Source organism: Pomacea canaliculata, linkage group LG1 (genome assembly GCF_003073045.1).
Source record: "Pomacea canaliculata isolate SZHN2017 linkage group LG1, ASM307304v1, whole genome shotgun sequence".
Lineage (NCBI taxonomy): Eukaryota > Metazoa > Mollusca > Gastropoda > Architaenioglossa > Ampullariidae > Pomacea > Pomacea canaliculata.
In genome coordinates, this window is record NC_037590.1 from 19,855,026 (window position 1) to 19,883,021 (window position 27,996).

At 37.3% G+C, this 27,996-nt stretch overlaps 1 protein-coding gene across 1 annotated transcript; it reads right to left on the minus strand.

Annotated features, from left to right (window-relative positions):
• Nucleotides 1-10: 10 nt before the first annotated feature.
• LOC112575450 (ATP-binding cassette sub-family A member 5-like) lies at nt 11-27,992 on the minus strand. The gene is given in 33 exon segments (XM_025257367.1): nt 11-1,155; nt 2,927-3,171; nt 3,498-3,617; nt 3,845-3,939; nt 4,168-4,243; nt 4,459-4,631; nt 4,716-4,722; nt 4,755-4,975; nt 5,830-6,045; nt 6,287-6,376; nt 7,475-7,612; nt 10,001-10,153; nt 11,916-12,047; nt 12,616-12,873; nt 13,202-13,338; nt 13,600-13,754; nt 13,756-14,125; nt 14,538-14,677; nt 16,647-16,737; nt 17,528-17,666; nt 18,597-18,716; nt 19,094-19,246; nt 19,487-19,620; nt 19,789-19,844; nt 20,011-20,197; nt 20,526-20,673; nt 20,815-20,978; nt 21,722-21,915; nt 22,271-22,491; nt 23,692-23,810; nt 23,985-24,393; nt 25,013-25,149; nt 27,950-27,992. Coding segments are annotated over 33 exon segments (5,181 nt in total). The 5' UTR covers nt 27,978-27,992; the 3' UTR covers nt 11-1,000.
• Nucleotides 27,993-27,996: the final 4 nt, after the last annotated feature.

A 27,996-nucleotide genomic window follows, 5' to 3' on the forward strand; every position in this document is an offset into this window, starting at 1 on the left:
CTTAAAAAGAGTGATAACAAGGTATTTTATATCTGAATTTGACAAGATTACAAAATAAAATAATTTGGCAATGTGCATAACAACCAGGTTAAAACTGGAATAACAGATGTCAGTCCATAAGGAACACTCTGGCAGTTGTTTATTATATACTTGTATATGTGTACATTATGAAAAGTTAAGAGAATGAAGAGGAATGCAGTGAAGACAGCATCTTGCCAAAAAATGGAAGACAATTTGATCATGTTTTATATTTAAATGAATCAGCAAAGACTAAGACAACAGATATATCCGTTGAGCACTGTCCTATCACAATGCTGTACACTGTACAGCTCTTTTTTTAGCCTGGCAGCTTCTGTTCTGTGTTCAGAGAAAAAAAAGGACTTAACAGTAGTGATGGGATTGACCAATGGCTGAAACAGCTGAAAAGGATTAAGTGTAAAGGTAAAGTGCTCACTGTTAAACTTATACTGTCAAATGCATAAGATGCATAAATTGCTTACCAATATAATTACTCAAATGTCTAATCTGCTGAACATAGCTGTAGATTAGAAGTGTTTATTTTACAAAATGCTGATTATTTTTGCCACAAATCAGATTTTCATTTGGCTAAAATTGTCAGTAGAAAAATGTAGTATGTAGGTGCATATCTTTTAACCATATATACAAGGGAAGCAGCACAAAATATTTGAAAATATTTAATTTCATAACTCTGAGGGAGACAGGAAGTAAAATAATTTACTGTTCATTTAACATTTTAAACAATATTCAATTTGCAATAGAAACATGGTACAAATTTTTTAAATTCAAATGCGCTGCAATTATAAGAAATTTGATAATCAACTGATGCAGAATCTGGATCACAGACAACAGTTCCAAAAGTGGTCAGTTTACAAGTATGAACCATTAAAATAATTATTCTCAATTAACAAAAGCTCACTTTATGTTCAAAAGCATCAAGGAACTCAATAATGTTGCAAACACGATGTGAAGTTCTGTTTGTCTAATTATCTGTGGTATGGCTAGCTGTTGAGCCTTGCAAGTTTTCATCCCCAGGATCCTCTCCTTCCTTCAGCTGTCTCTTAGCAAAATCAAGAAACACTTGCTCCAGGGTGGACTGACTGAAACTGTATTCTTCCACTCCATGGCTCTTTTTACCTTTAAGAAGGAAAATCGCATAGTAATTATTCCATCAAGGTTTTATGTGTGCCATTTAAGTGATCTCAAGAGTTAAAAAAAAGCAAAATCATTATGAATATAAATTTAAACAATAACATATATCACACAGTAGTCATGAAGTAGTATAATACACTAACGTCCTGTTACAGAAATATGAACTGGTTTCACATAGTGTGCACTACATGTAGACACTAATAATTACACAAAACACAACTTAATGTTTCACAAATCTTAATAGTTAACAGAGCTACAAAAACTAGATTTTTGGCCAAGCCAAAAAAATGTGAATCCTAATGCTCCATTGTGGACCTGGTGCTGAATCTATTTTTGTTTCTAATGATTGAATAAAGGTCACTGCAAGATACTATCTCCCCAAATCTGGACAAATGCTCCCTTTCTGTTCTTGAAATACTATAACATTTTGCAAATCAAATACTGCTGCCATATGTAATCCAAGGCCTTGATTGACACAGATATGCCTAACTACTAAGTCTGTTGCCTGCTCAGGCAAAGTTAGTGGCCAGATGTGATGGGGTGCTGAGTCATTTTCCACCATCACCCATCTTTCGCCTTGTGATAATTAACTGAGTGGGGTGGAGTGGAATTGGTGTTTGACGCCGAGCCAGCAACTAAGGCTATATCACGGCAAGGCAGCCAGCCCTGTAAACAGATGCCACATGCAGAGAAAGAACAGCGTGCCCGAGACGAGAGCTGAACCCAGGACGGCCAACCCTCACTGTATTGGTGACAGGCAATAACCTTTGCGCCACCAGACCGCCATGTGATAATTAACCGAGGCAGAGTGTGTGCACATAAGAGTGAATATCATTTAGCTTGTAAGGATGAGCAACAACTCCAGCATTCACTGACAGTAATTTTCTATTTAACAGTTATAAGTTGTATGCAGAAACTTTGGACGAATAATTTTGTGTCCGACTCTGGAAGTTCTGTGTAGTGAATCCCGAAGCCAGGGACATGACAAGAGTCACTGTTTGTGTTACTGTCCATTTGTTGCTATGCAGTTTACAGCGAGTTGTCTTGCAGGGGATCATCATTATTGCTACCTCTACTATAATCTCTATTATCGCCACCATCACCACTGTTCAGTGGTTCTTGGATTCGTTTATTGAGGGGTCCATGCAAACACTCATCCAGCCATCCAGCCTTGTGTTGGTGGCCATAGACATTGTTTGATGTTTTATCATCAACATCGCCTTCAGCACTCGTCAAGGCAATGGTCCCTGCCACAACAACCTCGTGGGCCAGAGTGTTGTGGCAGATAAGTGATGGTGATTGTGACACTGTTTTGTTGAAAAAGGCAGAGGAGTGGACTGTGGGCATGGTTACACATGTTCATGCATGCCTACAAGCAACCACTTCAGCACTCCTCAGTAAAATATCTACAACAGACATGGGCAAGGGGCGGCCCGCGGGCCGCATCCTTCCAGCCTCCTATCTCTGACCGGCCCGCCCGCTGGCCCGTCCGCCAGTATATATACTATATATACAGTATTGGGTAAAACTGAGTTAACTATATTAGTCCGGACCTCTAAAACCATCCCAATTTCTCATGCGGCCCCTTGGGAAAATTAATTGCCCACCCCTGATCTACAAAGACTACCCTGCATGGGTGAAAAATGCCTAGACAACAGCATCTAGCACTCAGCTTTATCATTTTTCAGTTTTAAAGCAAAATGTTCATCCCACTATAATCTTTAATAACAATGAATTGCCCAAATAAATCACTCACAGTTTTCAAAGGCTTCAAAAGCAGAAGACAAAACATGAACTTCCTCTTGTGGTATTCTATACTGTGCGTGCTCTCCAAAACTCTCTAGGCACACTGCACTGGGGAAAAGGGACTGCAAATGGCTTTGCAAAGTAAGCAGACGATCTTCAAGAGCACTTGCTGCACTCTGACCAATGCCTAGCTTGACTTCCAACAAATAACCACTGCCGTATTTGCTCTTCAAATGCTGTGTTGGCCCAAGGCACCTAAGCATTTGAAACAAGTACTACAAAATTAATTTTGAAATATGTTACAATGCACATGGGTACTGCAATAAAATAGTACTGTGTCAACAGCCAATCACAGTTACAAATCAACTACTTTAAATCTTTGAAGAATAAGCATAAGAAGAATGACAGGTTACTTCTAGTCAAATATTAAGCTCAAAGTTGCTAGCAGTTAACAGAACCATCATTATCATAAGACCCAGCTTCTTTTCCGTGCAATAGCTTTCATAACTTTGCATACCACATGAATCACATGAATGAAAACATTTGCAATTACAAAATAAATGGTAATATGGAGAACTAACTCTAGCTGGCCATTGACCATGATGCCCACGCGTGAACACAAAGCATCAGCCTCCTCCATGTAATGTGTAGTTAAGATGGCTCCCTGCTCATTCCCCTCAAAGGTGCTGCTGATGGTGTCCCTGTTTTTAGCAACACAAAGGAGACTTCTTAAGCTTCTTCAGTGAATGTAAGACGCGGCATGTTAGCACCAAAAGGCTTACAAGAAAATCCTAGACCTGAAAATTATTTCTGTTTTCTTTTCTCTCCTCACCATCATCCTGTTATTTTTTCCCAATAAACTACTTTGTCAACATAAAGACTCTTGTTCTAAAGTTCTAATGTCATCAAGAAAATATAACTAGCTTACCAAAGAAAGCGTTTAGATTTAGGATCCATCCCAGTGGATGGTTCATCCAGCAAAACTATTTCTGGCCAACCTAGCATCGACATGGCATAGCTGAGCTGAGAAACAAAAAAAGAAAAGTTCACTTTTTACAGTGATCTCTAAGCCATTTCTCTGTATTACCGTGAGTGGTGTTCAGGCAACAATATTAGCAAGGTTTATAATTTATAAGCCAATGAAATTTCTGAAAGAATGTTTACTTCACATATTAAAAAAAAGTCTTCATCTTTTTGTGTGTAGTTCTGCATATACATCAAAGCACAAAATAAAATCTCATAAATACTAACTTTACGCTTTGTTCCACCAGATAATTCTTTTGAATTCTTCTTACGGTGATCATCAGCCTTTAGGTTTTTAACAAAACTGCAAACAGAATAAAAACATGCAGAACTTTACATAATTTCATGGAATATGTAATGCTACTGTGAACAGAATATAAAGACAACAAGCAATTTAATAAGTTCAATCTTTTTGTCTGGGTTGTGACATTAATCCAGTAAAATCTTGTTTCATGAGAACATGTGATATATATTCCAATAGACACTGTTTTGGAATGATAAAGAAAAAGAGAAATGTACTAGTCAACAACAAGTGGTATGTCTTTCTTGGCTATCCCTTTGATAGCAGCATAACACTCCAGATGCTCCTCTAGTCGGATGGTGTCCCACTGTGCATCATGCTGAGGACAGTAACCAAGTGCTTGGAAGGCCTCTGACAAATTAGAGTGGACATCATGGCCAGCCACCACTACCTGAAAGACAAACAAAAAAACAAAAACAAACGAATCATCCTATGGTGGTGAGGAAAGGGAAGGGTAAACCTAGATTTTGAGGACCAACCATCTTTTGCACATTATGTGAATAAACAAAGATACCTTTCCCTTGTCTGGATGAATTCTGCAATCATCATATTGAGTACTGTTGTCTTCCCTGCGCCATTGGGTCCTAGCAAGCCAAAGACTTCTCCCTTGTTTATAGTAAAGGAAAGATTGCGAACAGCTATCTTCATCTGCTCTTGCTTTGACTTCTTACATGGCATGCTCTCCTCTTGTTTTATAAACTCCTTCCTGATTTGTCGAACAAAGGCTGCACAGTTCTGAAGAGCAGAAATGAAAAGATGAGGGAAAACTAAGTATGCGAAAAAACTGTTAAGACCTAAGAACTGCCTGAAAAAAAAATCTGGAGAGATTTTATTTTTGTTAACAGCCTCATACCCACATTTTCATATGTCCATGTTGATGCATATCCTCTTGGTGACATCATAAAACCAAGAACTATAATAAAAATAAAACCTCTTCATAGCCTTTTCGTGTAGCTACATACGTATCCTCTCAGATGTTATTTCCTGCCATGTTACGTGTGAGCTATGCTTACTGAACTTGCTGGGTTACTGACATGGACTCAGGAATGCATAGCTGGTCCTTGATACCTCTCTGAACTCACTATGATTTATATACCCATACATTACTTATTCTTTACTTATTTTCTGACACCAAACTTCTTCGAGTCCCTCTAACTAGGACAACAATGTTGAATAAACAGAGGCCATTCTCCTACCAGGCTTCATCAATTTGAAACAGATTACCCGTCAGCCTTCGACACTCTGATTCTCTTACCACCTTTAAATTTAAACTTGAGATGCACCTTTATCAGCACAGCAAGTTTATTGTGACCCTGAGCCCAATGCGTCTGTGTTTACTTCATGTATGAGCATGTATTTCTGCTGTATAAGTATGTCTGTTATATGTGAATAAGGCTGCATGCTTGTTAGTGATTTAGTTTACTTCTGTATATCATTTGTGTAAACCACTTTGAGCAAATCGTTGGAAATGCACTAAATAAATGTTCATTATTATTAGCCATAAATATCCATAATACTGTTTGCTTCCACATTACTTCCATACTCATAGTACTGTTAGCTAAAAGGAATAGTACAAATCATAACCACACCTCTCTTCCTTCCTCTGATTCATACAGTCTTTCCACCAGCTGTCTTTCATTTGCTACATCTTCATCCTCGTTCTCAATCTTGTCTGTGTTCTCAGGTGGTATAATCCTCATGCTTTGTGAGAAGCCAAAGGGAAGAGCTTCTTGCACTGTACCTCCATTCCTCCGAACATCCAGAATTCTCAGAAGTAAATACAGCAATGGGAACTCAAGGAGAGGCTGAAAGCAAAGTAATGCGCACAAGCAATAAAAAAGAAATAATGTAGGCACATCTTCTACCTGAAAAAGCGAATATGCATAAAACTGAATCAAATTACTGAGCAATCAATAGCTTTTGCTACAGATTGTGGAGAGTATTAAAACCAACATTATCAATTTTATTTTATAAATATTATCTTGACTAAATAATTTTTTTCTCTAGCATCCAAATTTGGCTGCAAAGTGTAATGTTTTCACCTACCAACAAAATGCAGAGAAGAATGTTGTTTTTGAAAGAAAAATATTCGCCAACTGTAGGAAGTCTCATTTCAGACAATGCTACACGGTGCACCTGCAAAGAGGGAAAGAACTTGATTTACTATTAAATAAACTATTAAAAATATTTTGTTAAATTTGCCCTGCTGATATCTAGTGCAGGTTTAGTAATATTTATTAATGATAAGTAATATTAATTTGCATTACTAAACATACACCAAATATAATTCGTTTTACAAATCTTTTGAAAAACTTTTAACATCACAACTTGTTGATTCTGATACTTAGACGGATAAATACCAGATTTGGCCTGCGGTAGAGGCTGGCTAAAATGCCAGCTGATGGCCAATTGGTGGGTAGCATGGACAGGTTGCGCTGATTGGCGTGCAGGTTTGTTTCGGGTCCAGGGGGACGGAGGGGGCCTTGAGAGAAGGAAGAGGTGACACCTAGCCCCAATACCGCCCACAAGATGGACACAGTAGCACAGCCAGTGCTGCCATCCTGTACAGCTGACTACCTATGGCACATTACCCCTCCCAGAGGATATAAAAGGGAGGACAAGAAGTCAAGGGGAGAGAGAGAGAACTTTTTTGATTCCCAGGGGCAATTCAAGATAGTGCTCATACTAACAATAGTATATGCATATAAAAGAGATAATATAAATGTATATGTTGAAATAGTTCTGTCTCTCTCTTACACACACATTCCCAACAACAGCAGATTGAGGTTCTATGTTGACATCATGAGACTGTGAGAGTACATGCACATATTGGAGAGATATTAATCTGAAATGATGTCAGCAAATGGGAAACTTGATTGAGAACTGAAACTCTGACAAAATTCTGTCACTGTGCTTATATCGCTTGAATTATTCCTTTCACAATGAAATATTATAATCCTCTGTTATATTTTAATTCAAGATACTCAGAAAAAATATCTAAGTCTACATTCCTTTAAAGATGATTTTGTTGTAAAATGTATTTGTTCTGCTTTTGATTCGTTAGATTTTACCAGGAAAAATCTAAAAAAATTAGGTTACTGTTACTTAATTATATCAAATAAATTATGATTTACAATTATGTAAACTACTACAATGCAGTAACTTGTTATGACCATGACCATTTGCTAATGAAGTTAACATTTAAATAGTGCTTGCAGCTATCATGATGATCACCTTGTCAATGTAGTAAAATCCACCAAATATTGTGTACAGAGGATCAGTGAAAAGAAAGATGTAATGAAGAACTGTGGCTGTATTTTGTGTGCTCAGCATATCCAGAAGTGACACAATCATATAGGGAATCATGCCTGCCTGCACACAGTTCAATGAAACAGTAATTTACTTGTTGCATTTAGTAACATGCATTAAAATGATGAATTGTACACATATTAGGTAATATTTTTGTCTTAATGTTTAAGCTTCTTAATCCCAGAATAAGTCTGCAATAATACTTTTAGAAGAGTTTAATCTGAACAAAGCATTAAATGAAAGGCCAATAAAACCATGAGACAAAACCATGAGTAACATTATATTAGGCAAACTTTACAATCCACACATACTTCCTTACATCTCCAACACCAAGCATACTCATGCTAACTTTAACCTAGATTCTGACTCACTGTAAGAAATTCATTCACTTGTTTCTTGACTAAGACTGGTTGATGGGGAAGGCACATGGATAGATGTGGCAGCTATATAGCTAGGACTGCCACTCAGGCCTACCAGGCAATAGTAAGCAGGTCCAGCACACAATGACCAGTCGACTCTTTTATGTTCGTAAGCCAGTTCTTCCTCTGGTCACCACAGTGTCAACAATCCCTCACGGTATCTTGAAGTATGGTCTTTGACAAAGTTCTGTGTCCATCAATTGGCCAAACCAGACTAGCTTACATTGTTTCACTATTACAAGTAGGAGTTCCTGGTGTCCTACAAGTGTGGAAACCATGCATACCCACAAACTCATTGGTTTTTCATTCTTTGTATGAGATCCAGAGCAGCCTTCTCCGACACTTGTTCCTGAATTCCTGGATTCTCCTCTCTGTTTCTGTAAGAGGGGTCCACATTTCACATCTGTAAAGCAGGCTTAGTACTGTAAAGGACTTGTGCAGATTGTACTTCATAGAAAAGCAGATGTTATAGCTGCACTTGACCCTATCCAACCTAGTCTTTGCCACTGTTGCGATCCTGATATGAATATCTGTCATAGAGCTTCCAGAATTTCAAAGGGTGGATCCAAAATAAGTGTGCTTATCTGTTTGAGCTGTATTCCATTAATATAGACGTCTATGACTTTCTTATAGGTTGATCTCCATTTTCATACATTTGAACTGTCTGTCAGTCTATTGGTATGGTCCAGCAGTTTTATGTTAGTATTGACTATCAGATCAATGTCGTCTGCAAAGCACAGGTTGCAAATCAGCATTCCACTGATTGAAGTGTTATGGTCGTGGAGGGTTTCATCCATGATGTTTTAAGAAAAAATAGTTAAGAGCACAGGGGATAGGGTGCACCCTTAATGAATGCCTACTCTTACATGAAAGAAAGCTTTCCGCTTGGTTATTCAGCAGCACTGTGCTGGCATAGTTCTTATACAGTGCTTTGATGACTTGAATAAGACACTCTTTTGGATTTTTGTCTTACTTGCATCAAGACCTCTAACAAAGGACCAAAAACCTAAGTAAGGTTGACAGCATGATAGGACTCAAGAGTCAACAATCGAAAAACACAAGTCCTAAGGAACAACCTGACAAATAATAACACTATCACAATCAGTAGGAGTCCACTAGTGGATGTAAAAGAATTTTTATACCTGGGCAGCGAGGTGACAGCTGATGGTGACTGTGAACAAGAGGTCAACACCTGGATCAGCAATGCCAACCATGCTTTTGCAATGCTTAAGCCCATTTGGAGATCCACTGGCCTCAGCATCCACACAAAGATCAGGATCTTCAAAAGCAACATCCTTAGTGTTCTCCTATATGGGTCAAAGTGCTGGAAGACCACAGCCTCCATCAAGATAAAGCTAGAAGTGTTCCAAACCAAGTTTTCCAAACAAAAGATCTTCCGGCTCAACACCATCTCAATCGAAGAGCTGTGAGACAGGGCAGAGATGTACACCTTTTCAGAAGCAATCCAACTGCGGTGCTGGTGATGGCTAGGTCATGTGTGCCATATGCCTCCAGACTCTATCCCCAGAACAGCCCTGTGATGGACACTGCAAGGAAAGAGGAACAGAGGGAGGCCCAAAGAAACATGGAGGAGAACCATCGAGAAGGACCTTAAGAGAAGAGGTCCATTGTTCAAAACAGTCTACACAACAGCAGCAGACAGAACCAGATGGAGGTCCTTGTTGTTCCTTCATGCCAGATGGCACTCAGAGGACTGATTAAGTGATTGATTGCTCTAGCTCATTGTGCCCCACTCTGTCAAAAAGCCTTTTTAAAGGTGATGAAGTTGTGATAGTGGTCCTGCTGATGTTGAAGATGCTTCTCTATCAGGAGCAGAAAATACCACAGTTGAGCATACCTTCAACTGTCACATCCTGATTGTTTAAAATGTACTTTCATCAAGGATATCGATGGCACTAATTGTAATGGAGCATGAGCTGAAGAACAGTCTGTAAAAGTGAAGAATAGAAATACACAAGTAAACAACACAACTTGCTCATGTTAATCTATTATTTGCATGTGTTATACTTACCATAGTAAAGATATTTGGTAAGACAGCCATACAGGTCTCAAACTTGTTGAAGAAGAATGAAAACACAAAAGCTAGCAGCAAAGCATTTGGGATGAAAACGATAAACAAAAATATCACACTCAGGATGGCACCTGCTGGTGTGAAAGATGGCAACTACAACGAAAAAAAGAAAAAATATGTCAGTGGGATTATTCAAGAAAAAAAGTTACAATACAATACTAATTAAAGATTAGCAAAAATATGCCTTGATTTGGTATGAATAGTCAGGTATGAAAATCCATTACCCATTTTCAAGGAGCTATGTTTACCTCGTCTTTGTTTTAGTGCATGGGGAAGCTTATGGCCAAGAAGTTAAAGCACTAGCAAGTGAGGCTAAAGGTACATACACTAGCCAGTTCACTACTCATACAGTTAAATGTGTTTCCCATAGCTGACAGTTGTTAATTGAGTCCCTTAATTAACACTTAAAGGTTCAGAGCATTGGATAAGTAAAGTTAGCAATGAAGAGGAGACGCTGCATCCACAAAAAAAGTTAGCCCCACAGTATGTGTCATAATTAGTGCCTATGTAACCAACACGTCAGTCTCTGATGGCTATGTAGGGATGGGCTTGTCCTACAAGAAGAAAGATCAAAATAGCCACACAACTTTAGATTTTATTCCGATTCTCACTTGGTGGCTGGCCTGCCGCCTCTCCGCTCTCACTTCCAAAATCAAATTCTATCTTTCGTCGAACATTCCAGAAACATCCACCCCCTTTTCCCATGGTCTCGTCATGACCTTTCTCAGCCCAGTGGTCACCTCACCCTGCCCTGTCTGGTCATGGTCACCCCAGGTGGCTCAGGCAACTTCGTAGCTTTGGGTATAAAAATAAATCCAGTCGCCAATAGCTGCGGGTCGGAAGTTCAATGTTGGCTATTATGTACACAGCCAGAGTGAGAAAGGGCCAGTCCTGGGAGCTGTTTGACCCCTACCTCTACAAAACAAAGCCATAACTTTGTACAGTACTAGAGTGCTACACCTAATTCTCTATTAACTTGATCTGTTCCTGTTCTCTAATTCTCTAATACAGTGCCCTTGATTTTGAAAATACAAGATTGCATGCCTACCACTATGAACCAGTTTATTTGAAAACTTTGTATTATTTTATTATTAAGGAGTACTTAAAAATGGTCAAAAATTGATGTAATTGTACTCAAGTAACATTTTGTTTAAATAATATGTGTGTAAACCAATGAGGAAAATGACACAAGGGACCATGAGGTTTCCCAACGTTTCGAATAACACATCTTGCATTTTTACATAAAAAATTTCACTGTGGTTACTGCGCTTATAAGACCTAAACCATTTTTGTCATCATTCTGCATCTGGAAAGAAATCCAAAATAAAGCAGCGAAGGCCAGAAAAACAGCATACAAATTTAAAAAGCAATAACTTCAGCAAATACAAAAGCATTTAATAAAATCGTGGTATTCCACGGAGAATTGAATAAACGTTATAACTTTTAAATCTAAAAGTTATTCTCTCTCAAGGGGAAAAAAACATTCCTTATTTTTTAGTGATGTTGATCGTTGGCATTAGCATACCACGCTAACCATCATTATTCATAATTAAATTAAATATATTTCCATTTCTGTGATTCCTTTGGGTTTTTTCTTTTTAATATATGTATTACCAACGTTTATTCATTTTTCTTTAGTTTAGTATACAACAAGTTAACATTTGCAATATAGTTGCATTTGATCAGCAAGTTTTTGCAACACAACCCAAAACAAAGTAGCAGAGCAGTTCAGTAAGACTAAGAGCTATCAAAAAGGTTAGAAGATGACCTTCACCTTTTTTTATTTTTAATAAGCAAATTTTATTTTACACACTGTCTGGTTTACTACAAAAGAGGTAACGCAAAGTAACTCTACCTTTGTTGCTAATGCTATGATAAGGCAGGCGACAGCTGGAATCAGGTAAATGAGGAGACTGAAGATGAACACAGTGCCCCAGTACATGTTGAAGGTCACGCCTGACACACGTAATTGGCTTCTGATTTTGTTCTGAGGGTTACAAAATGCAAAGCAAATATAAATGTATATATGTAAGAGACTGCACGATCAAAGTAATCCTCAACCATAAGTAATAATAGTTTGCAATGCATAATGCATCCAAGAAAAATGCTAGAAACTTAAAAATGCTTCTTTCTGACATATATCCATTCAACTATAAGACTATAATACCTGACACATAACTACTTCTTAGAGTTTGGTTCACAAAAGAACAATTTAGGAATCTGCCAATAAAAGAAAAATAACAGAGTTTGTCAACTCTTGTGATCTGGCATTTTTTATCTGTAAAAAGGCTGTAAGCCATACTTAGCAATCTCCTCTAGCAGAATACTGATATGCTTTTTTTTTTCAAATCTTGTGAAATTTGGAACAGCTTCTTTCAAAAAGACAGCCACTTGTGCACTAACTGGTTATTTAACTTTGTGAGTAAAAAAACGTTAAAAATCTCCAAAAATAAAACAAAATATAAAATTCTCCTCAACTAAAGAGTAATCTTTAAGTCTGATTTCTCTCATTTACAGCTTATTTTAAGCCCAGCCAAGACCATTTAAATACCCACTTGAGTTTCGTACACAATGGTGACAGCAAAGCCTGGGGCAACCAGAACAAAAGCTAAACCAATCATCAAAGCTGACGAAAAGCTGCTTCCATCCCATTTTAACTTATTGCCACATGGCCATGGAAAACTATAGGTTATAATCTGCTTCTTTGGGTCCCTCATCTTAAGGATGGCTGATGACACAGAGTTTATGACTGCAGGCAGAGAATGGATGGCAGTGTCATTGTAGAGTGCTGTGTAACTTAAGATGCTGTCAGTCTGGTAGATAAAAACGAAAACAGAAAGTGCACCAGGCATGTAATAACTCACAAAACTTACAACTACCAAAATCCTGAAATCTAAAACATTGTACATCAAATGCATAACACTACACTGTTCAAAGATTCCTTCCTAGACTGCAATGTGCTCTTTTCTCTTTCTTCTGTTCAAAGAACTAGTTCAAGAAATAAGTAAGTCAGATTACAATTGGTTAACCAATGTATCTGCAAATCAATCAATATTTGACCATTTCTCTCTGTACTTGGACCTTTCTTCCTCTAAAGAGACTGATGGACAGACAATTAATGTGCTTCCATGCAGTTCTTACCCCTGAATCTGTTGCCAGAATGTTTACCCCGAGGAAATGGGGTGCCACATCAAGAATGTTGACTTTGCCAGACAAAAAGCTGTCCACCATAAAGGTGGAGTTGAGAGTGGTCTCAAAACGTTTGCTGGTTGCATTGTCTAGGAGAAATATATCAGTTCTATTACAAGCAAATTTTGCCTGAAATCTCAATTCTTCAAGAAGTATTGGAATGGCATGGAATCTTGAAAGATTTCATCTGATCACATGAACAAGCAGATCCTGTGCCATGTTAATCCTTTCATAAGTATCTTAGGTGTAAGGACAAATTCTGTAACATTTTTTTCTTTATTAAAACCAGGCAACAATTTTATGGAACAATCACGAAAAGATTATCATTTGGAAATGGCAATACCACTCACCAACAGAGTCCAAAAACATATAGTTGTTACTGACAGCTTGAAATCCCCACACATTAGCATACCAAGCAGCTGATATTTGCAGTGATATGGGATGTGATGTATCACCTTTCTGAGAAATTCTACTCACGGCAATGCCAGCAGCAACAAGACCCACCGGCAAAAGTATCTGAAACAATAATAAAGCTTTGCTGCGGATGGTCAGGAGAAATCGGATCTTCATCAGAGCCCAAAATGTGAAGTTTGATAAGACCAGAATCTTTCTGCATGTTGGGGGTAATCTTGCTTGGATCTAGAAGTGTTGAATCCCCATCCACATTAGTAGGTTCCTGTACATCCAACGGCAGCACAGAGCTGTAGAACGATGGATTTTGACTGCCTTCAATGGTTTTGTTGTTCTCTTCTGTATCTTCTTCTAACTTCAGGAAGACCTCCTCTAGTGTAGGCATGGAAACACCATAGCTGCTGATTCCAAGAGACTGTGCAATGGTTTTGTTATCTTTAGACTCTTCCAGAGACTTGAAGAGCTCTGTTACAGTTTTTAAAAAATCCTTTAGAAATGCAACACTGTTGCGACAAGAAACCATAATCTAATAACAAAATGTACATTGTAACATTAAAAGGATAACAAAAATGCTCTGAATATTTTCCAGCTTCACATGATTTGATTTGTAAATTCATCTGAATCCCGTGTGAGTTTCTTTACATTATTTTGAAGTTCCAAATTTCACAAACAGTTTAAGACACAAGCTGATGCAAAGTAAGCATCAAAGGTAGCTTCACTGCCCACATCAGTAGTATAAATGTATCACACTTCCATCATAATTTTTGAGAAAATAAATATTTTTCTCCTTAGTAAGTACTAATTTATTTAGAAAAGAAAATCTTTTCCTTAACAAAATAAAATGAAGAAAGAAGTTATGTGAAAAAAATACACTCACTAGGAAATTTGCTGACTTCAGAATGAGGAATGATGTAGGCAACCTCTTTGCCATGTGATCTCTTAAATGTCACCCCACTGACATGAGACTTCAGCATCTGCAGAACTCTCTCTTCATCATAGTCCTGCTCCTTGACCATACTGAAAAATTAATATTTCACTTTTACTAGTCCTGCTCTTCCCCTCACCAATACCACTATGCGATCACTCTCTTATTTCTATCTCTCTTAAACAAGAAATTTGTTTAAAATTAGAAAATTCTCTTCAGACAAGGCTGGTAATAGGCCTTCGGTGAATAACAGATTATACCTCTGCCCCAACCCTGACAGACAAATAAATAATAACACATTCAACAATAATTTTGTAGTGGACATCTTTTATTTCCCCTTCTATGCTCAGTAGACTTTGGGGTATTCATTAAAAAAAAAAAAATCAACCATTCTCCGTAGATCTCTGATGGTTTCCCCAGAGTTTAGTGTGTAGTCTGTTTTCTTTTGGCCACAGCTTCCGGTGTGCTTCTTCTTAGACTGAAGAATGTGCTCTAGAGTTTGTTCCTCAAAGCAACATTCACAGTGGGTAGTGTCCCAGTTTTCAGGTATTTTATCTTTCAGCCTATGGTGGCTGAGATGTATGGTAGACCTAAGATGCCAGCTGTACGCTGATTGGTCGGTAACACGGACAGGTATGATTGCTGATTGGGGCGCTGATTTGTTTTGGGTCCCTCCGTGAGGGGGCCGCAAGAGAAAGAAGGGGCGGCACCATGCCCCAGCATCCCCACCCTCCAGGTGGACACAGTAGAATAGCCAGCACTGCCATATTCTGTATGGCCAGGTACCCATGGCACATTAATTATATCCTCCTGAGGGATATAAAAAGGGAGGACGAGAGTTGAGGGGAGAAGAGAAAGAGAAAGCAGCTTGAGAGAAGGATGTGACGAGTCATCGCCAAGCAGCAGTTCGGCCAACTAACGACAAAATGTGTGCTCGGAGCTATGTTCTGACTGTGTAAAGATAAATCCTTCAGGTGGCCAGCAAGCGGTCACCGTAATAAAGAGGTTCCAACAACCTATGGCTACGTGTTCGAGAGTTAATTACAGAGTGAACATGATTGTGACCCCTGTGGTAGGTCACCATGTTACATATGCAGACTAGAGATGATGATCTGGTTTTTCTGGTCCAGTAAGTTGAAATAGTCTTGCAGGTTGTACCCCTAGTTCTTGGCTCTTCAGCTAGATCTCATTTTCTATTTCATGAGAATCTTCATTTCTTTGAAGGGTTAGTTGTAGATACTGAGCTCCCAGTTTGGCCAGCTTTTATCCTCTTTTGTTTCCAGCAATGCCAACATTTGACATCTACTGAAGCACCACATTGTTTGGTGAGGGTGCTGAGATCAGAGGTCAGTAGACCTGCATGCCAGTAACTGGAGAGCAGACAAGCAGTTGGTGAGGAGCACTATTTTCTGCTTGTTGCAGTCATCTGTAAGTCCTTGGTGGACTACAGTGTTTTACAGGGCATGGAGCTCAGTCCTGTATGTAGCTGGAACTTCAATCATGACTTCTGTGAGGTGACTGATGAATGCTCCAATGCGTCCATTCCTGATAGCATTTTCAGGTCATCAAATTTTTGCTTAAAAATGTTACTTTCCTTGGCTTTTGCTTTGCAAAAAGTTGCTAACTCTTTTAGATCTCTTGATTAAAGGAAAAAAACTACCTTCAAACATTGTTCACCTCTCAAAATTTTTGGTTTCATTCTCTACTGGCAACAGAAACTAGAAGCGTAAAACACTCAGCAACACCACAACAAAGCGTTCAGTATCTGATAACTTACTTAGGCTAATACAACACTTTCCTCTCCCCAATTGCATTTTAACAAATTTTCATCTCTTTACCTCCATCAGAGTTTGTGCTCTGTGGGACTGCTTGTTCACCTAGTGGTGGAAATGGTCATGCACTCTGATCTTAAGATCATTACAGGCATTTCATTCAAAGTATCTTCAACTGAAATGATTTCGCTTTGAACTTACTTTCACCTTTCTCTTATAATAAAGGTATTTTAAAACTCAATTCAGATTATTTAATCACTTCAGACCTGTTATTTAAAAGTGCACTCACTTGAAATGATAGCCTATGCCAAAGTTAGTCTTTAGAAAAAGAGAAGATCCACAGCACTTCAATTTTCCTTTGCTGATAATTGCTTTCCTGTCTAAAAATGTTATGATTCTGTTAATTAAATTTAATTAAATACAATGATGGCCAATGAGTATATATACACATGTATGCATGCATGTGTGCTTATATTTACAATTTATATAAAATAAGTCAACACTTTTAAAAAATAATTTTATTTGAAATGTACTAAAAAGGGTAAAACAATTTTTTACTTAAGTCTCCTGATTTTCTTTAAGACATATAACTTAAAATATAAAAGTGTGAGGAAGCCCTGGAGTGGCCCCAGTTCCAAGTGTGCCCCTCACACTTCTAATTTTAGTTATATGTATAAAAATAATCCAGAGACATAAGGGAAAAAATAGTTTACTCTTGTTTAGTGGATTTCAAGTAAAAGTGTAAAATTTTTTACTTATTTTATTGTAAGTGTTGTAGTCTTTATTTAAACAAAATTTTGTTACCAATTTTTCTCCTTTTACTTTGTGAATTTATTCTATTCTTATAGGCCAATGTAGGGGAGATGACTATAATTTTACTAGCTCTACAGAAGCAGTTACTTATCTCCCCTAATTCTTCTTTTAAGTTGTCAAATAAAAATAAAAAAAATGTATTTCACTACTCTACTGCTAGAAATGATTTAATATTGTATTGTCACCAATAATGAGTAACTGATGAAAATTTCAGATCTCTAGGACAATGAAAAAAAGGATGAAAAATCAACTACAAAATTCCTGGACAAGCATAGTTAAATAAAAGTGGTGTGTAATAAACACATGACACGTATAAAGTTGCAACTGTCATTTCAAGATATCACTTCGTAAACGAACCTGCAAGAATATCAGCTTCATCCATAAAATGGGTTGTAAGTAGAATAAGACGGCCTTGTTTACTGTTTTTCAGTAAAGACCAAAGATGTCGTCTTGAGTATGGGTCCATACCTGCTGTTGGTTCATCCAAGAAGATTATCTGACAGCAACATGAAACAAAAAGTAGCATCAGTTTTCCATACCTCAGCAACTCAGAGTACGCTTGCTTTATAACGATCATTACAGGTCTGTACTTATATCTGAAACCTTATATGTAAGTACTTCATGTAACTAGATTGTCCTACTAAAATGGCTTAATTTTTACCACAGTTGCATTAAAGGAATAGCTGACAATATTTATCATACCTCTGGCCATTAAGCAGAAGTATGTAAACTACACAACTGATTCATGATTTATGTAAATGTAACCAACACGTCAGTCCCTGATGGCTATATAGGCATGGGCTAGTCGTTTAAGAACATAACAAAGATAAAAAAAAAAACAAACTGTAAATTTTATTCAGTCTCACTCGGTGGCTGGCCGGCCGCATCTCCACGCTCACTTCCAAAATCAAAAAGCACCCATCAACCTTAAAGCTAGGCTACTTATATTTATTCTATCTTTCGTTAAACATTCCAGAAACATCCACCCCCTTTTCCTATGGTCTCGTCACAACCTTTCTCAGTCCCGTGGTCATCCCCACCAACCCCCCTGTCTGGTCATGGTCTCCCCAGGTGGCTCAGGCAACTTTGTAACTTCGGGTGTAACAGTAAGTCCAGTCGCCAGTAGCTGCGGTCGGGCAGTTCAAGGCTGGCTATTATGTACACAGCCAGCGTGAGAAAGGGATAGGAGCTGTTTGATGCCTATCCTCTACAAAGAAAGACATAACTCAGTACACTACTAGAGTGCTACACTAATCAAATCCCTCTGGTGCCCTCTGCTCCACTGGGGGCGATTAGGAACAAGAAGAAGAAGTCAAATCCCTAAAGCTAAGATACTAATATCTTAGTACCCTTTAATGTTTACAACAGTACTAAAACTGAAAAGTGAAATTTCTTATAGAAAACAGGTGAGATAAATATGTTTTGCCTTGGGATCACCGATCAAAGCCATTGCAACAGAAAGTTTCCGCTTCTGTCCACCACTCAGCTTGGAGGCAAATACTTCTGCCTGGTCCATGAGATTGACACTGTTCAATGCCCAATCCACCTAAAAAGAAGAAAGAAAAGGTCCTTAGTAGGAGATTGGGATCAACTGCCAGTGTGCAGTTGATCCCAATCTTCATCATTGGCTGCAGATGGGGTTGAAGAATACATAAATATCTTCAATGCACATATTTTGTTTCAGGTACCAACACTGGCCAGTGACATTTCTTGAAATTACTTTTTAAAAGCTATTTATAAGATCCTTAAATTATTGCTTAATGTCCAAATACATTCATCCTGAAAATATCTTCTTTATCAGAAAACCATTCTAGCCTTGTTACACAAAAATGATTTGCACAGATGCACATGTGTATGTGTGTGTGCACGTGCACATGTGTGTGTATATATATATATGTGTGTGTGTCTATTTCACAGTCTTACATTAGCAGTTATTTGACCAACAGGCACTCCCTTAATTCCAGCAAACAGGATGAGATGTTCACGACATGTGAGTTCATCATACAAAATATTGTGCTGAGGGCAGATCCCACACATTGACCGAATCTCCTCCATATCACCACTTGAAGAGATATCCTGTCAATTATAATAATAAAAATATTGCAGGAACCAGACCACTTTCTGTTATCTATTTTCCTCCTTTTTCACAAATACACTCTCTGAGAGAGAGACACACACAAACAGATAATACTCTATTACAATCAAACTTCTATTTTCCATGAAGTAACTATCAATTTACACCAATTTTTTAAAAACTGACTACTGACTTTTAGTCTGCAAGTAAATTGCTAATCTGACCAATCATCAAATACAGACCAGTCCCTTTATCAGGGCTGTTCCTGAAGAAGGCGGCATCAAGCCTGTAAGCATATTTATCAGCGTTGTCTTTCCTGCACCATTATGTCCCAGCAAAGCTGTGATGTGGCCTTCATACAGATCCAAAGAAAGTTCTACAACACAAAGCAAGTTTTATTGGCAAGATAATTCAATCCCAGACAAAATAAATATTATGAAGAAGGGCCTGTTAATATTTATAAAAGTTATCTTATGGTATTGATTTAATGAGCTTTTATAGTCACTCAAAGATAATGCTTCTTCTTTTTGTCATTGAAGTGTACCTTTAACTGCAGTGACTGTCTCCTTGGATTTAAACTCCTTGGTTATATTAATGATTCTGCAAAGTAAAAGAAAAAAGCAAATAGTTACACTATATATCACCACAAATGATGTAAACAATAAACAATCATAAGAAAATGTGTGACTCTTAAAGCATGGTTGCATTTGACAGCATTGATCAGAATTTCAAACTTAATGACTGAAATAGATTCAGTGCATCTCACCTCAATGCTCTTTTATTGTGCATGTCATGTGTCACTGGTTCTATATCTGGACCTGACACAATATCCTCATTGTCATCATGTGCCCCACTTCTCACAAGCTGAGTTCTTTCACCAAGACTGCTCTTCTGAGGAAACCAGTAGGAGCACTGCAGAAAATACCAGGGCTTGTACCGCACACCATACTCACCTGTTTTGAAAAAAGCAATGTATAACTACCTTTAAAAGATACTGACAGGTTTACTTTGTTTTCAATGAAACTGCCACATATACTTTCTACTGTAGATTTCTTAGTCAAACTTTGTTATAAATGCCTTGTCTGAAGCAGCTAAAAATGACTTCTGGAAATGAGATACCAAAATAGACATCACTGTCTTGTACAATTCAGTGCCAGGTTTAGACTACAATAATGCATTATTATCAGGACAATAGGGAGGTTTCAGATGGATCAATAAAATTGTAAGAATTAACAAGTTCACAATAAATTAACTCAATAAAATAGTAAAATAATCACCCACCAGGAATGACATGGTCTAGATATATGGCAAGCAGAAAGTACAGTATAATATCCACAACCAGCATAATCAGAGGGGCTTGCAAAGGAAAATCTCCAAGTGATATTGTGTCAAAGTTCATGCCACCTTTTGCGATGTCCAAGAAGATTCCCTGAGAAAACAGGATCATGAACCCAACAAATGAAAATACAAATTTTGCATTTATCATTATTGTTAATGTGTCATGGGTACCCAGCCATACAGGACATAAAAAGTGGGAAAATAAATGCTTATTACAGCATTTTTACATTACCTGATCCATTGCTAGAGCCAATGCAATGGGTGACAGCAGACACATGACCCACTGGGCACTTGGTGGAACAGCATATTGATACCCATTAGGCGTGGTTGTGCGAGTCTGACTTACAGCCAGGTATAATAATGATATGACAATTGTAGAGAAGCTTGCAATGCTGCCTGCAAATGAAAATTAGATAATAACAAATGTAAATATTGAGATCATACTTCAAACTTAAAAGGAAATTGTAAATAACTCACAAGGTTACTTGGTGTTGCCAGTAGTCACAAATTAAATTATCACAGGACTAATCTCAAGTGAACTCTTCCAACTGTGAGTTTATTGTGAATACATTCAGTTCAGTGGTTGATATCTATAGCAACAGTGTAGCAAAACAGCAAAAGGCTCATTCAAAGAAAGGACAGTTGTGATTATTATTATTATTATCACTGCTACTGATTCAGTATCACTCTCTCAGTATCTTACGAAATGATATTGATGTCAGACTACCAAAACTGTTTTAAAAAAGTCACTAATTTGCTCATTCCAGTCTTTAGTGTTGCTGCTGCCTACTGGGCATATATCTCCTCCCAATCTTTCTCATAATGAAATACATCAGTGCCAGTGATGCCAAAATCTTTTGAAAAGACATCTTAGAATAGGTAAAATAGCATTAAAATAAAGATATTACCAAATCATCTTCCCACAGACAAATAACATCTTACAACAAATTTTGTTAAAGATTGGTCAAACAACATGGATTTGAGCAGCATTCAATTAAACAAATACATACACACTATGTATCATTTATAAAACCTTCCTAGGTCTTGTCTAGTGGCTGCAACATTCTAGCCTAGTAGAAGCAAGTAAGAAGTAAACAGAAGATTTCTCAATGTAAGAACTGATGCTATAAATTTCCTACCTGCAGTCCGGGCTTTGCTGAAAAATGGTGTGAGAAGGAAGGCAAGGGCAATGATGGAAAGGCCATACAACATTAGCATGACGAAAAGCAGGAAAATATTGCTATGTTGAAAAAATTTGCCAACTGATGCTAGAATAACCACCAGAACAGTTACCAATAAAATAATCAGGAAATATACAGCAGACCATGACAACCTGCAAATGTAACAAAAAGAAAAAGAATGATACCAAAGTATGTGTCAATAAAAAAAGATTTAACAGTATTATTTTACATACACATGAATGAGCATGCACACACAGACATGTGCATGCATATGTAGTGTATGCTTCTTTTCACTGAATAATTTCATGTGTCTGGTCTGTAAATGTGTATGTAAGTCTGTGTGTGTGTTTATAAAGCTGCAATAGGGGAACAAATATACTGCATTCACTACCACAACTATAATATCTTCATCTTTAATGGGCATGGGAATGTTTTATGCAATTTATGCCAGCAGAATACTTTCTCCTATACACATACATGTAGAATGAACACAAAATACTAACATACCAAAACACAGAGTTCCGTAGACCCATCATAAACATGCCCTCACGTATTTTTTTCTCTTTTTCAGCCACTAAGTTGATAGTAAGGAAGTTTATAAAGAATGAATATGCCATCACAAAGTAGATGGATGCGACTGTCTGCAGGTATGTGAGATCTGGAGTGTATTTATTTTTAGGCATCAACTGGACATTCACATCCATGAAAGGTACTGTTATATTCTCATTCTGAAATGAAACAAGCAATGACAATCACTCTCTTCTCTTTCTTAAAATCCTATTTTGCTGATGAAACACACATTGAGCTAAGACTACTTTGCATTTGGACATTGGGCTACCAACCCTGACTTAAAGATTTCAGTACTTGTACCATCAGTAATACTTTTTAGTAAGGTAGACCATGTTTTCTTCTACAAGCAACTTTTCTGATAATTTTTGCAAGGAATTAATTCTTCGACTATTTCCCATGCAGTCCACTTTCTCTTCCTCATTCTTCAATATTCTATAATGCAAATATTAAGATTCCAGGTCAAATTTGTCACTTGCACAGATGTTTTGGGCTTCTAGGTATTTATCTCAAGCATTGATTTCTGTTGTAACATCTCCGATACCTATACATTGGATAATCTTTGACAGTATACTTTGTACTTGTATGCCTTTTCTCAAATTTTTTTAATCAAGTTTATTCATTTCATGTGGTTTATAAAGACTACAACAGCCATGCAGAATACTGATAATGGAGATCGTTGCTTGCTTATCTTTCTGTGAGGGCATACACCTTTGGATATAACATATATTAGTGTGCATGTATATGTTTGGATAAAATCCATGAAGACTGGGGAGGAGGGAACAATCCAAATTTAGTTTTAAAAAATAAACTTTGGGGAATAGTTGGCTGACATGTCAGACTGATCTCATAATAGTAAATAAACATTCAAATCGTTGCGAACTATCCTATTGTTAACAGAGATTCTAACCCATCACCCTGTTTCAGTCATTTTCTCAGGTGCACACATCAAACTGTATAAATAATCTAAAGTTCAACATCTGCAGATTGAACAAACTACAGAAGACTGCATTTTCACTCTAGAATGCAAGTTCATTTTCCTAAAATAATATATTTACATATTTACTTTACTTGGCAGCATAGCTCTGCTGGAAATTAATCCATTGCGCCTACACGAAAACAATGAAAACACTACAAAATATCAGTTTTGATGACCTTAGCTGTTGGAAATAGATTGTGAAATAGCAGGCGCAAATGTGTACACCTATTATTCTGCTTTTATGGTTGCTTATTTTTACTGTCTTAAAGAAAAAAAAGATTTTTGCTGCCTTTCACTGGTCATTAAAATTAGGTTTCTCCATTAGATCACATAAAAGTCTGGGAAAAAGCTGTGCTTAAGGACAAGGAAATATTAATCTCACCTGCATGAGTGCCCAGTCAATTATAGTCTGTAGGTAGACAAAGCCATTCTGAAGGTACATATTTACCAAACAGTCCCCAGTTCCACTACCTTGTTTGTTGTCATCTCCCCTACAACCACCTGAAAAAAAAGAGAAGCAAAGTACTACTTAAAAAAAGGAAATTCTCTCTTACAAATCTTGAATTTACATCTTACAATAAGTCAATATATGTATATACTTCTCATCTGAACATGCAGACACAAGGTTTTAAATTACAATATATCAATTAGTTAACTGCATGGAATATCCCTTACCTTGATCCAGTGCTTGTCGGAAAATGGTTCCTGTGTCTGGGGACGATTCACATGACATTCTAATAGCATAACTCAAGACACTGCTTCCATTTCCTTCCGAAGGTAAATAGCTAAATATTATTCCTGCTGCTACATTATCTCTATCCTGCTCATAGGCCTCCTCGGCTAATTCCTTGGTTGGGTAGATAGTGTAATTAATGTTTTGAAGTTTTCCCGATATGATCCTCATTACTGGTTTGACATCAATGTGCGATGGTGCAACAACAAGAAGCTGTTTATTGTACGGGCTAATCATGGAGATGTTGTTCAAAGAATTTACGGGGAACTGAACAGCTGGTTTTGTTTCTGGTTTTACCAGTGCCTTGATCATGATCAAAATGGATAAGTAAAAAACTGGAAAGAACACCTCCTGCAAAAGTTTAAAAAAATCAGTCCCTTAAAGTCTGAAATATCAAATGAGAATCACCTTACTGTAATTTGATTTTAAACAGACTCTAAAGAAATTGCAATATGGCAGGTATAAAAAATTCTTCTATAATTAAGAACTGCATCTGCTCTGCAGATTTTTGGAGTATTCACATGATTTAACAGAACTGAAGCACTCAATAACCAGATAAGCTCATATTGTGCTATACTTTGTGAGCATCTATAATAAAGCACAGGAACAGGGCATTAAATCTATGCTAAAACCAAGAAGTTCTTATTCCTTTTATGCTGCCTGCTTTCAATCTGTTAGACAACCCCTTGTCCAGGTGCCTTTAATATTTTTAACCCATAGAGCATAGCTGGTCAGATATAAGATATTGAAAAGTAAATTTTAGTATTTCCTTGCAACCAATAGCTAGATAGCCCAACTCAAAATACTTTAATAGGCATTGGCTGCTACTTACATCTTGAGCAATTATTTTAAAAATTGGGCATTTCTTGTACTATTTTTGATGAACATTGGCCCTAGGAAAAAAAATATTTGTTGAAATGATAACTTAAGTGCCATATGCACATATTTGATGTTCTGGTATAATGATTACCTGCCAGAGCTGTTTCTTGTTCCGGCGCTTGAGGAGATAATTGCGCCACAACAGGGCTCGCATCTGAGACACAAATGTGGCCTTCATCTTACACTGCAGTGGTTGATTCACTTCAAGAAATGTCACTCGAAAGCCTCCTTTTTCGAAAAGATGAAATAATGCGCTATTACTGACACAAGATATCTTTTGGAGATACAGCTAGGAGATAGTGGGTCTCATAACCTATGAGCCATTATGACAGCAAACAGTAAATGGCTTGCCATATCTACAGCATGTTATGTGGAAGGCAGAGCCCAATCCTCTCCTTGTGCATCACTTTACCTCCCCGGACATATATCTGTTGAGTGGGTAAGGGAAAGTTTCTGACTTGAAGACTCAGGTAAGCATTGAAATAATTACCTTTTGCTGCCAAGCTTAGCGCACTAACCACCAGACTGTGGCATCTCTCCCATGTGTCTCTTGCTGATATATTTATTCTGGAACTGGAATTGTACTTTTTATGCAATGTTTTACAAAAGCTTATATTTTTGTTGTTGCCTCAGAATTGTTTCCTTTTAACCAATCACATTTACCAAAATCAGAAAATCATTAATTTTATATAATTATAACAAAATTTGCAACCATCTTGTGATTATACTGACGAGAGAATTTGTTGTGACATAAAACTTCAAAACTAATAAAGTCATTGGGGTGAAGTGGGGGATTACATGTATGCATTCTCTTGAAAAGGCATGCAAGGATTCCCACAAGCAGCATCGCCGAAGTATTATTTGTGTTTTCTATTCCACTGATGATTTAGCAGATTTTGACTGTTAAAAGAAGTTTCGTTATTATTTGACAATTTAAAAATAGACCTTTCAAATACTAGGTCTGAACAGGATATCTGTGAATGCACATTTCAGCTTTGAAGTTCACTGTCTTAATGATTATTGTAAGCAGTTGAACAATCATAAGATAACACTTAAAGATGACAAGTCCCCAAGCTATTTGTGTAATCTAGTGTTTAAAAGTCCTGTGTTCAGTTACACATTTTGAATTTTTAATATATTTAGGTCTTAAGTTAAAACAGTTTTTATAATAATGCTTGTAGATATCACTTTAAGCAATTTCATAAAAATACTTCTAAATTTGCTTCTACCAAACAGTTTTAAGGTTTAGACATGTGCTGTACTGATGAACCATTCGAAACTGAAATTGCGTACTGATGGTGACATGTATATATAGGGTTGTTTTGCTCCTCGTGATTTCTTCAAATTGACATGAATATTGTATGATTTAAAATTTAACAACTACTAAAATTCCAAAACATATATGTCTTTTGTCTCCTGTCTGCTTCGAGCAGGAAAGCTTCAGGCCTTCAGTTGAAGTACATATATAGATGTAACAATAGATATCATCTATTGTCAGTCATATAATACAGGGAATTTCCATTCTATCTCTTACTGCATAAAACAATACTTGAAGGACAAAATGATCGCGATCGTCTTCTTGTGTTGAAAATAACCTTTTATTAGAATTATTATACCCACACTGGCAAGAGCTAACTTGGAGAGTGACGTAAGGTGGGGTCAAGACCCAATAAAGCTCTCATCATGATTTATATGTACTTTACGTATGTGTTTAAACCAAGACGGGTCAGATGGTAATCTCGCAAAAGTAAACTTAACAATAGTCACTAAATTTCGTCAAGGCGGTACCTTTGCAGCGAAGCACCGATTAAGGTCTTTTTAATCAAAGCGTTGCTCCATCACTTGACAACAACGCCACATTCATTGTTGCTGCGTGAACTTGCAGAATAACATCCACTTACCCAGGCCTTATAAACGAGGTTACGATGAATTTTTCTTCGAAGCAAGCAGTCAAGTCCTGTATTTATAACTTTTGCCTCATTGTTTTAGGCATGTGCTCTGTTCATTAGACAGGCATTCTTTCTCTCTTTCACAATCCCGACGAATGAAAAACCAGTTTAACGAGGGCCTTATCGCAAGTTGCTGTATGAGCGATAACGCACTGTAGCCTGTAAAATATGAACAGGAATAAGATAACAAGCTGCATCGCATGTGCAAGCTTGCATTATCAGTGCAAACGACTGCAATCTTTTTGTCGGTGTGGTTCAGTGATGTATCGATGGCAACACTCGAAAGCAATTATAACGTACGTGCTTCACTTGCGGGCAATCAGTACAAATTTTAAAGGCCGTCGCTGTGTTATATTGAGATTTCGAGGCTCATCGATGCAGAGTTGATTTTTGCAGGCTATTGATAGTTTATCTTATACAAAATTGCATCACAGCGTATTTATCTTTATTTCTGACCTCGCTAATTGCGATGTTTTTTAAAAAAATAAATTATAGGATGTTTGTTTTAAGATAACCGCGCGAGCTCTCGTAATGACAAAGATACAAAAGTAAACGTTCGCACGGACCACTACATTCGTGTCTACACTCCTCTCCAATTTTTCATTAATTTCAGTTAAGTCTGGTCTGTCAACCTAATCGGCACTAATGTGACAATTGAATGATCCTTGGCACAGCAGAAAAAGCGTTCAGACACGTACACACATATAATTACTATTATAGACCTCGATCGAGTATTTTCACTTTTGTGATAAGAGTAATACCACAGTCCACAGATATATATATATGTGTGAAACATATCTGTGATTAAACCATGGACATCTATAGGATTTAACGATACCACAACGAAGCCGTAAACATATATACAGTATGACTAATGACTGAATTGTGGGGTCGCAGTCTTAGGTCCGATGACTGCAAGGTGAGAGGAATATGTCATAACGATAAAGCGGGTCGAATGTCTTATCTATGAGCTCCATGCAGAGTATAGATATAAGAAAGTATGATATTATCTACACTCTCTAGAAACAGCACTAGGTGACAGTGTAAGGTAAAGCAAACAGCAAAGGTTGAGGACTAACCACCTGCAGTGCTTGGGCATCTCCACATATGATAACTTATACGATCA